This window comes from Acomys minous (genome assembly GCF_964271855.1).
Source record: "Acomys minous genome assembly, chromosome: 3".
Classification (NCBI taxonomy): domain Eukaryota; kingdom Metazoa; phylum Chordata; class Mammalia; order Rodentia; family Muridae; genus Acomys; species Acomys minous.
Window position 1 is genome coordinate 56874347 of NC_140485.1, and position 12476 is coordinate 56886822.

The 12476-nt window shown below is 52.1% G+C and overlaps 2 protein-coding genes across 11 annotated transcripts in view; one reads left to right on the forward strand and one right to left on the reverse strand.

Annotated features, from left to right (window-relative positions):
- The first annotated feature begins 29 nt into the window (after positions 1-29).
- On the forward strand, positions 30-8064 carry ARFRP1 (ARF related protein 1). 5 transcript variants are annotated; one of them, XM_084774866.1, is made up of 8 exons: positions 32-174; positions 454-734; positions 961-1048; positions 1278-1360; positions 4760-4841; positions 5120-5190; positions 6335-6435; positions 6509-8064. In XM_084774866.1, exons 2-8 carry the CDS (start codon positions 642-644, stop codon positions 6594-6596), a joined length of 606 nt encoding a protein of 201 aa, XP_084630992.1. In that variant the 5' UTR covers positions 32-174; positions 454-641; the 3' UTR covers positions 6597-8064. The 5 variants fall into 5 exon arrangements, 4 of the variants coding, with proteins under 4 accessions (XP_084630992.1, XP_084630995.1, XP_084630993.1 ...); XM_084774869.1 differs by having other exon boundaries at positions 37-174; positions 628-734; XM_084774867.1 differs by having other exon boundaries at positions 39-180.
- A 1128-nt stretch (positions 8065-9192) lies between these two features.
- The window catches only part of RTEL1 (regulator of telomere elongation helicase 1), a 72634-nt gene continuing 69350 nt past the window's right edge, over positions 9193-12476 (reverse strand). For 3 of the 6 annotated variants that reach the window (XM_084774829.1, XM_084774827.1, XM_084774828.1), the window contains exons 30-36: positions 11175-11315; positions 10648-10764; positions 10240-10464; positions 9984-10145; positions 9740-9892; positions 9561-9664; positions 9193-9451 (exon numbers count right to left, since the gene is read on the reverse strand). In XM_084774829.1, coding sequence (XP_084630955.1) covers positions 9371-9451; positions 9561-9664; positions 9740-9892; positions 9984-10145; positions 10240-10464; positions 10648-10764; positions 11175-11315 — 983 coding nt within the window. In that variant the 3' untranslated portion in view covers positions 9193-9370. The remainder of the gene's footprint in view (positions 9452-9560; positions 9665-9739; positions 9893-9983; positions 10146-10239; positions 10465-10647; positions 10765-11174; positions 11316-12476) is intronic. The other 3 variants (XM_084774831.1, XM_084774830.1, XM_084774832.1) reach the window with 3 other exon arrangements.

The window sequence follows — 12476 nt, forward strand, 5'->3', positions numbered from 1 at the left end:
AGTCGATGCTGCCGGAAGTGCCTGCGCGCGCGGTGGCTGCCGGGATGAGGCTCCGCCCGTAGTTGGGACGTCGGTCCCTGTCTCGTCAGACACTGTGAGGGGTCAACGCGAGGTCGCTGGATTTATCCTCGCGGCGGCAGCGGCGGCGGCGGCGGCGGCGGCGGGTCTGAGCAGGTACAGGTGGGGCTCAGCGCCGCCGAGGGGCCGGGTAGGGGGACAGAAGCGGCTTGAGCAGCTGGTTCCTAGGCTCCGGCGGGCCCGGCGGCTGCGGCGGGAAACCGAAGCCAACCCACGGCGGAAGTGCCGCCTCTCTGGTAGCTCCCTAGAGAGGCGCTCGCTTCCTGGTGCTGAGCTGAGGAGGGTTCAGAAAGAGGAGCCTTAGGGGAGGTGGAGCCGGGTTGGCCGCCACGGGCTTTTCCGGACTCCAGATTGATTGATGGTTTACTCTGAAAGATGCCCTGAAGTGTGGGTGGCCAGCGGTGGAGTCCGGGTCAGGGATCTTGACAGAGGGCAGCAAAGAGTCACCAGGCGCCAGGCTTCACGTTTGAAAGCTAGCAGGATAGACGGGAGCCTTGATGAAGCGGGCAGGAGGCCGATGTCCCCGGTGCACAGCTTGACATCTCTCAGGGTGCCGGAGCAGGATGTACACGCTGCTCTCGGGGCTGTACAAGTACATGTTCCAGAAAGATGAATACTGTATCCTGATCCTGGGCCTGGACAATGCTGGGAAGACGGTAGGTCCGTGTTTTCTCACCAGTCCCCATGTCTGATGTTGTCCTTTTTGGAAATCTAACCCCACCCCCATCCCCGCCCCCGCTGCCAAGTTAGTTGGCAGCAACCTCCTGAAGTGCAGAGGTGGGCACGCATGCGTGTGTGGGTGTGAAGTGAGGGGTGTCAGGGAAGGACGTCAGAAAACTACTCCAGCTGCTCCTGTCTAACCACCCCTCTTTCTTTTCTCAGACCTTCCTGGAACAGTCAAAAACACGGTTTAACAAGAACTACAAGGGGATGAGTCTATCCAAAATCACCACTACCGTGGGTCTAAACAGTAAGGGGGCACCTTAGGGATATGAGTTTTAGGGGTCCCTTAAAAGATGGATGCTGCATGCAGCAAGGTCTACAACCCAACTGACCAGTGGCTAGAACCCTGTCTCTTCATTCTCCGTTCAAGCCCCCCTGGGGTTGGTACCAGCACGGTGTGGTTCATCCTGGGGAGAGCTGGGGCTTGGAGTGTAAAGAGTAAGGTCGGGAGCTAGCTCACTCTGTCTTCTCCCCAGTTGGCACTGTGGATGTCGGAAAGGCTCGCCTCATGTTTTGGGACTTAGGTGGACAGGAAGAGCTGCAGTCTTTGTGGGACAAGGTGAGACACACTACCTGCTCCATGGTGATTTTCTCTAGATGGCCTCTTAAAGCCTCTTCTTCTATGAAAGTTCCTGTTACCCACATTTACCCTGAAGATAATCAATCTCTCTCTCTCTCTCTCTCTCTCTCTCTCTCTCTCTTTCTCTTTCTTTCTTTTTCTTCAAGTTATTTTTAATTGGGGGGGGGGAGGCAGTGCTCATCACAGCATGCATGTGGAGAACAGAGGACAGCTTTGTAGAGTTCATTTTCTCCAGGGCTCAAACTCAGATTGTCAGGCTTGCATAGCAAGCACCTTTACCTACTTACCACTACACTGGCCGAGTCTAAAAGTTTTTCTCTCTGATCCTATCCCAGGTTTCCAAGTTGCTCTCTTTCTCACTCTGGCAAGACCCAGGTCTAGAGTCACCACAAAAGTGGCATCAGAGGAGTCCCCACAGGGAGTACCCAGTCTTCTGATGAAGCCAGTTTCAATCTCAGATAAAGAGGCATTGTTCACCAGGGTAGTCTGAGGAGAATATGACTGGGGAATTCAGAGAGGACTGTAGCCTGTCCTCGTACAGGAAGACAAAAATGTAGGGAGGGCCAAAGCCTGTGTTTCCTGATGAGTCTGTACCTCCTTCTAGCTTGTCATGGTTCTTCTAGACGGCCTCTTCTCCGACTGAGGAGGATGTTCTCAGAGGCAGACAGCGCCTGTTTCTTTCAGCATTTGTCTTAGACATCTGAGACTTCTCTACATTTCTGCACTGTAATCTCCTTCACCAGCCTGTGTTAGGCACTGGGTCCACGCTGAGCAGGACAGGCCTTGGCGCTCCTCAGCAGTCTCCTGCCCTGTAGGTTGCATGGCCATGCGCTGCAGTCCAGTGCTGTGTGTGGTGGAGGTGCTTCAGCAGCCATGCCTTACGGCCACTTGTGACCACAGCTCTCCTTCCTGGGCTTCCCTGAGGTGTTTCTTCCTGCTGTAACTTCTTATCAAGAGGGTGGCATCTGTCCTGTATCCAGAAAGTCTCTGATGGGCACCACGTTGGACAGAGGACAAGTCTAGTCATAGGGCAGTGACATATTGTCATCATCAAGCTCTAGGCACAGGTGGGGAATCGCACCAGCTAATGACTGTCTTGTCCCAGGTCAGGGCCTGAGGAGGGCGCTGAGATGCAGAGTATGTGTACTGAAGTCATCACCAGGAAGGCAGCAGAGAGGGAGCTTAGCAGAACTGGCCAGGACCCCAAGCCTGGCATCTTTTGAGTCACCAGTATGAGCAGATATGGCATGGGCAGCCAGAGTGGATATCTGTGCACTGTTTGGATATGGGCTCCACATTGGGGAGGAGGATAGACAGCAGCCATGCTTGGTGACTCCGTGACTTGGCTGGAGGTGGTGTTTGGGTGAGCAGAACCCAACCCCCCAACCCCAAGATCTTGAGGCTGTGAAATACGCAGCAGAGTTGTTTCTAGTTACTAGGAGGGTCAGGAAGAGGGCACTCTCGCCCTTCCACCTCAGAAAAGCCTCTCATTGGGAGCGTTACTATCTGGACCTGATATTCTACAGTAGTGTTACCACATGGGCACTGTGCCCAGCACTGTCTTTATGTCCACAAACCACAGGCCCTTTCCTGTGACACTTGAGTCTTCTCTGCTGACGTCACATGATATAAGACTGTGGTCTGCTGTCTTGTGCCGGAGTCTGTGTTGTTGCTAAGGAAACATGTCTGTACCCAGGTTCCCTCTTATTCCCTTAAGAGATACCTCATAGGGTTAGCCACATTGGCCTGTCAAGTGAAACACCTAGCAGTGCCTCTACTGGCCTTGGTGAATGGAACTTCATGCTGATAAGTTTCTTTTCTGTCACTGTGGTCACTGCTGTCCTCAGTCCAGCACAGTACCATTGGTGGGCAAATTACTGTCCACAGCGGGTGCTCTGGTGAGAAACCAAGTCCCCATGTCTACCGCTTACATCTGCCTTAGGCTTTTGGCACCTGCTCTGCTGGCCAAGCAGTGTGCTGTTGTCCATAGGTCTGTGCACATGCCAGGCTTAGATCACAACTTCTCATACAAGCGGGACCGGGTTGGCTGTCTACCTCTGGCCTGTCCGGCATGTCAACTGAGAGAATTTCCCTATGCTGGTTATGCAGGCCTCTTTGCATCTCCCCTACAACACGTACTTGGAGCCACAGGTGTGGCTTCTCCATAGAGACTTAATGTGCCACTCCTACCTCTTCTGGCAGCTGTTGGACCTTAAACCTGGTGGATTGTGACTGAATCTAGCTGGTTGGTTCCTAGGTCTTGTGCCTAAACCTTTGGAGCTGCTACTGCTGCCAGCTGACTCACTGGGCTTGCTGTAAAACTCACACCACTGTTATCATAAATAGCTCTACAAAGCAGGGCATGGTGACCCACGCTTTAATCCCAGCCCTTGGGAAGCAGAGCCAGGCAGATCTCTATGAGTTTGAGGCCAGTCAGGTCTCCAGAGTGAGTCCAGGACAGTCACGACTACACAGAGGAACCCTGTCTCAAAAAGCCAAAAACCAAGCAACCTCTACAGTAGGACCTGCCAGCACTTAGGCTTTTAGTAATAGGCTAACCCATTGCCTTGCCCCAGAGCTGGAAGCCTCTGCTCAGGCCCATGTAAGCCTGGAGCTGTCTTGGATGGGGGTCTGGCTGCCAAGCTCTGCAAAAGGAACCTGGGGCTGGCCTCCGTTACTCTGGGGAATATAGGTGGGGAGGGAGTTTTACTGACTGGGGTAGAGTGCTTTCTCCCTTGTCACATAACTTGAGTGTGTGTGACATCATCCTACCCTGTCTACAGCACATTACCAGTCAGTGTTGACTTCTCACAGACAGGGGAGCCAGCATAGTCCTGAGGCTCTGTATTGACAGGCATTAGTTTTCTGATTGGAATCAGAGTTCACACACTGTAACTGTTGCTGTATGGATCGCCATCTCCTATGTTTACCTTGCCTGTTTAGTTTGCCTCAGCAGTGCTGTCAAAAGCCCAAGACTGGCTACATCCAGCCTGCAGAGGCCTGAGTTCAGCACTGTTAGTTTTGTTCAGGCAGGGTGGCTTCATAGACAGTGTTGACCTCAGCCTCTTTTGGCTTCTCAACACCATCTAACCAGGGCAGGCAGTCTCTGAGCAAGAGGAGGTTGATCACCCTGCTAGAGTCAGCAAGCTTTCCCCAAAGGTGCTGTGGTGTCTTTACTACTAAATTAGCTCCAGAAAGCTCCCTAGCAAGTCTCCCATTGAGTTATGCCCATTTCTTCATTGTGGCCCTAGGACAGCAAAGTGCCCCCACCAGCTGTCTGTCCTCTGTCTCTTGTGGTGGCTGTGACACAGGGTCTTGCTGTCCAGCTGGCCCAATTATAAGCACCTCTAGCCCCCAGCTTTCTCCTCTTCCTTGCAGTACTATGCAGAGTGCCATGGTGTCATCTATGTCATTGATTCCACCGATGAGGAAAGACTGTCAGAATCCAAAGAGGCATTTGGTGAGTGTAGCATGGCCACTCTGGGAGGAGGAGAAGATGGGAAGACTGGCATCTAGAGAGTTGTGTGGGAGGTGGGCCAGGGGTGGGCCAGGGTGATCTGGATCCTCCCATGTGTCTGGAACGACTCTTGAGGGAGGATGGGCAACACCTGGGTGTGTTGTCTAGTATGTGAGGTAAAGGGTGGGATGGAGCTGTCTGTACACACCTTTGGGTCTGGGCAGAGCCTGCAGTCATGAACAGGACACGGTGCAAGGCACCACCTCTCCTGCTTTCCTCAGAAAAGGTGGTTTCGAGTGAAGCATTGGACGGTGTTCCCATCCTGGTGTTGGCCAACAAGCAGGATGTGGAGGTGAGCCCCCACAAAGCTGCTTAGAGCCTGTATTGCCATTGCAAGGAAAGTGACATGTTTGCCTCTTCAGATTTCCAGAATCTGGTGTCTACCATCCATCCCAACCTCGTCTCTCTTCTTGGGACCCTTCCTCCAACTCCTAGGATCTCTACCTTCCCAACTTTAGTTGCTCTTTGTGTGTCACAAAGAGCTGTCACCATTAGAAGCCAGAGTGCAGGGTCCACCTTTCTTCCCAAGGGAGGACCAGAGACTTGTTCCTATGGGAGTATAGAGCCTATAGCAGTCTCAGGTGAAAGCTCCAAGTTCAAAGAAGTGGGTATGGGGGCTTTTAGAGATAGCTCAGTAGTTAAGTGCATATACTGCCCTTCCAGAAGACCAAAGTTTGATTCCTAGTACCCACATCAGGTGACTCATAGCCATCTGGGACTCCAGCTCCAGGGAACCTGACACCTCTGGCCTTTGCATGTACTTGGACTCGTCTGTACATACCCCTCCCTACCAGACACACATACATCCATATGATTAAAAATAAATCTTTAGTTCTTAAAGTGGGGGTAGAGGAGGGAAGACAATGGACAAACTCTGAGGCCAGGTGCTGCTTCCCTTTGGACTTCCAGCCACACAAGGTCCCTACACTGTCTAACAAAAGGGGCTCTGTACAGAAAAAGGTGTAGAGGACATGGTGACAACCAGGGTCTGGAGGGCCAAGGAAGCTTTACTTTCCTCAGGCCCTGTGTATCTACACATTTCCATCTGACGTGACCTGTCCTCACTCATTTGCCTGAAGACATCCCCCACCCTCCCATTTGTGTCCTAAACTAGTAATAGAAGTCTCTGGTACTTGGCTGAGGAATGCAAGGGCATTCAGTATCCTGCTTGTAGATGTTCTGGGGATTGTTCTTGGGGGGTGGGAGGGAGTGGGAATGTTCACTTGAGAGCTGTGTGTGGACTTCCAAAAGCCTTAGGCAAAACCAGGTGCAGCGGCTTCACCACTGGTTTCTACAAGGACACTAGAGCCTTGGGCAGGCTTACCCTATCATTTTGGAGGGTGAGAGACTGTGGCCTTACGGAAAGCCCAAGTGAGTAAACAAGCTAGATGCAGCTGAGTGGTGGGAATGTTCCTGAGTCTCACCTCCCCTGCCAGACCTGCCTCTCCATTCCTGACATCAAGACTGCATTCAGTGACTGTACCTGCAAGATTGGCCGGAGAGACTGTCTGACCCAGGCCTGCTCTGCCCTCACAGGGTGAGTTGAGGCCTTAGTCTGCAGAGTCCTCAGGGTCAAGATTAGCCCTGCCTCACACATACTGTCTCTACAGCAAAGGAGTTCGAGAGGGGATCGAATGGATGGTGAAGTGTGTCGTGCGGAATGTTCACCGGCCACCGCGGCAGAGGGACATCACATAACATCAATCTTGGACTGTTCATCCCCTAGTGGTGGAACAGCACTCCCTGCTGGCTCTGTCCTCCTGACGCTGGGTGTTGAGCTGGCTGTCTGTTCATTCTTTTACTGCTTTGTTTTCTCTAAGACAAATGTTTCTGTGTCTGGAAAAGTGTAGGTATTCAAAGACTAACATGGGGCATGTGGGCACTCCAGCTCTATGTGCCCTACACCCCTCCCCATGCCTGACAGGTCAGGGTCTAGAACCTTCCCAACCTAGTAAGGAGAGGAAGGGGTAAGGCCATCCTACTTGAAATGGTGGTCTGTCTTTGACAGCTGCTCTGTCCAGCTTCCCCATGGAGAAGGTGGGAGTGGCCAAGAATAATCTCACTTGAAGGACCTAGCCCACATCCCGGAGGCCAACATGGCCCTAGTAGTTTTGTTTAGGTTTGGGTGTATGAGACAGTATTTCTCGGTAGCCCCAGTTAGCCTGGAATCCCCTGCCTTCTTCCCTGTACCTGTGAGAATTAGAAGTGTGGGGAATCACACCCAGCTTTCCACTAGGTTTTGATAACATCTCAGAACAGGGTTAAGTAGACCCACCTCGGAAGCCTGACTTACCTTACTAACCCGATCTCAGTCTGCTTTTATCTCTAAAGGAGAGAGAGCTGATGTCGAAATGCTTGTAGGTCAAGTCTTGTTGAGTGCATCTCAGTACAACCAACCACAGGTGTGTGGTATCCTGAGGGCACAGGTGGGCCAGGCCCCTACAGGGTCCAGGTTAGTGAAGGGTTGGGCTTGCATCTCCAGGTGGGTGTGAGGTGTGGGTTCCTGGTGGGCAGCAACCATGCTGGAGCTAGGCATGCCCACTAGGCCTGCTGGGTTAAAGTCTTCATGTGGCTAGGACAAGGTTGTAAAATAAAGACAGCCTAAGTGGCTCCTGTCCAACACCCCTTCAAGCAGTCAGTGCTGGCTCCTCACTATCTGGCTGCTGGTTAGAGCCAGGAGCTGCTGTTCTGGAGCGCCTTCCGAGCAGGGGCTCTCAGGCAGATTTGGAACTGTGACTAAGGCACAGTGCAAGGTCAGGCCAACCTCCCCAAGAGGGCCTGGGAGGGATGTCTGAGAAGTTATGGATCAGGATGAGGGGTGGGTGTTCTGATTCAAAAGAGGCCCCACCCCAGTGTCTTATAAGCCAGGAAGATCATTCCTAGAGCATCCTCCTGGGAATTAGAGCAGGTTGCTCTTAAAGTAGCCAAACTAAGGGAGCCCTCTAGCATGGGGCATCAGACATCACAGGTGTCTTTCTGGCCACCACACTGAGTAAGACTAAGGGCTTCATAAGGTGACTCTGGGATGCCTTCCTGTGGATGGTGGTCATCCAGTGGGATGAAGCTTCCCACCAAGGCTTCCTATTGGCTTGTGCAGAGCCACGACTTGAGAACACCTGTTTTCCTGAAACGGCTAGCTTTATAAAGTAAGTCTGAAAAAGTATAAGGGTGAGGTGTCATTGGTTTGGTGCGCAGTAGGGCTGGTCATGAGGAGATGTATGAATAACTACTTTATGTAGCTGGGGCAGCCTAGCCTTACTCAGCAACTGTGGCCACAGTGCCTGGTCCTGAATTTCACTATACAGCCACACTGGCTTCCAATGATGGTGATGAGCTATTTTGCTAGGTTTACTGGAGCCTGCTGCAGCCACCATAGCCCTTTAAAGGAAATGTACTGCAAAGTCATAGCCCATGACGGTCTGTTCACACTTCTCAGTCCCTACAGAGAAGTCAGGGTAGGCCACACAGTTCAGAGAACTAAGGAAAAATCCTTAAACAGTAAATAAGGCATGGATATAGGTAATGGAAGTAGGAGAAGTCCTATGGGAATAAGGGACAGGGCACTTATTCAGAGAGGCGCTTCAGGCTAGACTGCCTCATGAAAATCCTGCCCTTATACTGCAAAAGATAAGGAGGTAGAGCTGAGATCTGGTATTCCCTGCAAGGAGCCTTAACATATGGGAAGGCCAGGCCAGGGCAGAGCTGCCAACCCTGAGCAGTGGGCAGAAGTGCCTGTGTAGTGCAGGCTCCTTCAGTCTTCTTGGTGAGGGGCCTAATGAAGTGGGTGGAAGAGTGCAGGGGTCAGAGTGCCTGAGACTTTACTTTCTCCTACAGCGTAAGTCCAAAGGTCCTGCATCCCGGTTACCGCCAGAAACAATTATGCTGGCACAAAGTAAAGCACATGTTCTAGGCAGAGAAGCCTCCAAGTAGCCTGGGTGTCAGTGACAGTTGGGCGGTGTGGCAAGGCTATGGCTCCTCATGCTCCCATAGATGCTGCTATTGCAGTAGTGCGCTCGGTGGTTAAGCTACAGAACTGTGCAGAGTGGAGTGGTTGACGCACACGTGGTCAGGATGAGGGAAGCCATTCCCTGTGGGTTTGGAAGCTGGCTGGTCATCAACATTGCAGGTCTAAAGAGGATCTTCCAAACCTTTGTTCTTTCACTTTTTCTTCTTTTTTTTATTTTTAATTTTTATTTTTATTTATTTATTTTTTTGATCAGTCTCTTTATGTAACTTTGGCTGTCCTGGATCTAAGAGAGCAAAACATGGCACCTCCAAGACACAGACACCATCCTGATAATTAATTGGCTTTATTGGTCAGCCTACCCCTTCAGTAATACAGGCACAAAGCCAATATAGGCCATTGAAGTTTCAGGACTTCTCACAGGTAGCTTCAGATACCGTTGCATAGCCAAGTATATGAGACCTGCAGAGTCAGCCTGAGTCTAGCCAGATAAAGGTCTCATCTGTGTTCACTGGGGCTTCGGCCAGATGACCTGTGTGATGCTCCGCTTCCTGTTAATGGCACCACAAGCCGGACACAGTCTAGAGGCCTGTGGAGATACATGCTAAGCACTGTAGCCGGTCTAAGAGCTCACCCTAGGGTCCTCAGCCCACCACTGGGGGGAAATGCCTGATGGGTTGGAGTGGGTCAGACCCAACCTGGAGTTGCAGTTGCCAACAGGCCCAGCAGCGGTAGAACTCGCAGGTGGGACACTGGAAAAGTACTGTGTCTTCAGTTGCACAGGCTGGGCACACAAATGCTGCTATAGGAGGTCCAAGTGAGTGCTCTGTCCAGTCCCCTGCCATAACCGGCAGTCCCTGTCACCCCTATTGCTTACTGCACTCGGGCTTCACATGCTCACGGGGGAGCCCAGGAGGAGGCTGCATGGGCTCTGAGGTGCCATCAGAGCTCACACTCTGGCCTGGCCTCTGTCTGAGGAAGGATGAGATCTTACTCTGCGTCTTCTCGGGTTTCCTGGACACAGAGGGGCCTGCAGATAGCAATGAGTGGGGGAAAGCTTATGTTAGCTCCCAGGTGCCATGAGGGGCAAGAGTGGAGGGGTTCCTTCAATAAGCCCTCACCTGGCTTTGCGTCCTCATGGGTAAGCTCAGAAAGCAATGTTGTGCTCTCCTCCCTGGGAGCTGGCGGCTCTAAGCTCTTGTCTGTGGTAGGTAGGCCTGTTAGGTCTGCACATGTCTGTAGGAACTGGGGTTTGTGGTGGCGTCGCACAAACATGCCAAATTCTGTGGGGAACTTTTTGCTCAGGTTCTGCACTCTGTACATAAGCCCCCACCACTCTTCTCCAGAACCTATGCCCTGCACACAAGTGCTACATACTGTGCAGCAAGGAGAAGTGTTCAGGCTTTGCAGTGGTCAGTGCGGCCACCACAGCCAGCACCTTGTCCAGGTCATCATCCTGTTTGTATGTCCTCAGAGCTGCCATAAGCTGGCTGCAGCTTGCAGGTCCCAGAGCCTTTTGGACATCAGACAGGTAGGCACTCACAACAGGCTGGCCGGGTTTTTCTACTGCACATCCCACTTTTGGACAACTGTTCGTGTCTCCTGGTGGGAGAAATGTTACTGGGAGGTCTGATGGCTTGGGGTTCCCCCTCCCCTCACTTGCTTTCAGGAATTCCTATAGAGTCTGCCAGCTGCTCAGCACACAATGGTTTAAGAATCAAGCAGTCAGCAGGACTCTTCAAGGATTTTTAAGTCCCCCTGGGTGGGGTCTTAGGAGCCAGGTACCTTTGGAAGTTAGATGAGCAGACAGGTGAGGCCTCCCCTGGTTCAGGTGCTCTCCAGGGTCCAACTGCCTATCCACACCTTCAGACAAAGTCAGTTTAGACCCCAGCTCTCTCCTTCCTGAAGAAACACACTCCTGAGACCTCAGGAAGAGGACCCTGACATCAAGCACATACCACAGACCCACCCAAGAGTTTTGGAGGGCCCAGACAGTGGGGTGTAAGCACACATATTAGGCACTTCAGTGAGTACTGAGCCCAAAGGGTGAGGTTTCCCAATCAGATGAAGCCCCCCTGCCACAGCTGCCTTGAATCCAGCACTGGAACAGGAGCTGCCTCTGTGGAGGGCCAGCTCAGCTGTTCAGTCAAGACAGAAGTAGGGCAGGTGCCCAGGTAAGAGACAAGTTCCCCCACCAAACAGTGCTACCCCTTGGAGCCAAGCAAGAGCCTAGGCATGCCTACTCTGTCCATTCCAGGTGTAAAGTAACCTTCAAGTCTGAGATTAAGGGTCTAGCCTGGGACCTTGTTCACCTGTGGAGTCCACAGTTGACTGTGCTTGCTCTCCAAAGGGAAGGCTGTGCCCTGGCTGGTAGCCACAGCCTTGGCCTGTTAGCTGGAAGCAGATGTCCTCAAACTGCTGCTTGTGGTGGGGTCGTACAAACTGGTAGAAGCCTGTGGGAAGTAGGTGTCTGAGTGGGCCCCACATACTGTGCCTGGTGGGCCAGCTATAGAGATTTCTTTGCTGATCACCCTCAACAGCGGAGCTGAGAAACTGTCACCTCGATAGACAGCTGCTGCTGAGGCAGAGAAGTATCTCTGTGCTATGCCCACCCCCCACCCCGACCGCCCAAGCCATGGTAACTCACTGCTGCCTCCTCCTTGCCACAGCAAGGAAGCCGAGTAGCACAACCTCCCCACAAAAGTTATGTTTAGAAGCCACTTAAATACCCAGTAGCCCTTGAGCAGCGGGGCTCTAAAATTTCAAGTGGCTCCTGCCAGTTCGCCTTTCCCTGTCAGAGCAGTCAAGCCCCTCTTTCCTGCCTGGGGCCAGTGCCTCAGCAGGTGCTGTCCACGGTAATGGAAACTAACACCTTTCCTGCCTCAGAATGCCTACTGATGCCACCATGGGAGCTATCCATGATGACAACCTTTCCTGCTTCAGCCTACTGCCTTCACAGTGGACTCTAAACTTTATAGCCCCTCAAGGTAGGAAAGTGGCGGGACCTCTGCCTGAGAGTTCCAGCAGCCCAGCTCCTCCCCCCAAGATTTCTGTAACTGCCATCTCCAGCCCCTTTCACACTAATGTGGTCTGGACAAGCCTTTAATCCCAGCACTTGGGAGGCAGAAGCAGGCAGGTTGCCATGAGTTCAAGGTCAGCCTGGTCTACAAAGCCTTGTGGCTACACAAGGAAACCCTGTCTTTAAAAAAAAGAAAGAAGAAAAAACAAAAGTCTGGACAAAACCTGACCAATCCCCACCCCCCCAAAAAAAATCCAACAATCCCTACTAGAGAGATAGCTCAGCAGTTAAGAGCACTGGCTGCTTTTTCAGAGGATCTGAGTTTGGTTTCCAGCACCTACATAACAGCTCACAACTGTCTGTAATTCCTGCTCCAAGGGATCTGACACCCTCCCATATTCTGGAAACCCCTTCCCCAGAAAAGGCTCCACCCAAGGAACCCTATATAAAAGCTGTGTCTGCATAGTTCCCTACTGCCTTCTCCCGGGAGCAGAGGCAGTCACTCCTGAATTGGTCCCTCCAATAAATCTTTTAGATTTATTGCCTGCTGTGACCCTCTTATCAGAAGAGAAGAAAGAAGAAACGAAGGAGTGGA

Excerpts from the sequence above, each read along its gene's own strand:
- ARFRP1 (XM_084774866.1), top strand. The coding sequence starts at position 642 with ATGTACACGCTGCTCTCGGGGCTGTACAAGTACATGTTCCAGAAAGAT. Across the intron at positions 1,361-4,759 it reads TGCAGTCTTTGTGGGACAAG|TACTATGCAGAGTGCCATGG; the intron begins GTGAGACACACT and ends TCTTCCTTGCAG. Across the intron at positions 6,436-6,508 it reads GCCTGCTCTGCCCTCACAGG|CAAAGGAGTTCGAGAGGGGA; the intron begins GTGAGTTGAGGC and ends CTGTCTCTACAG.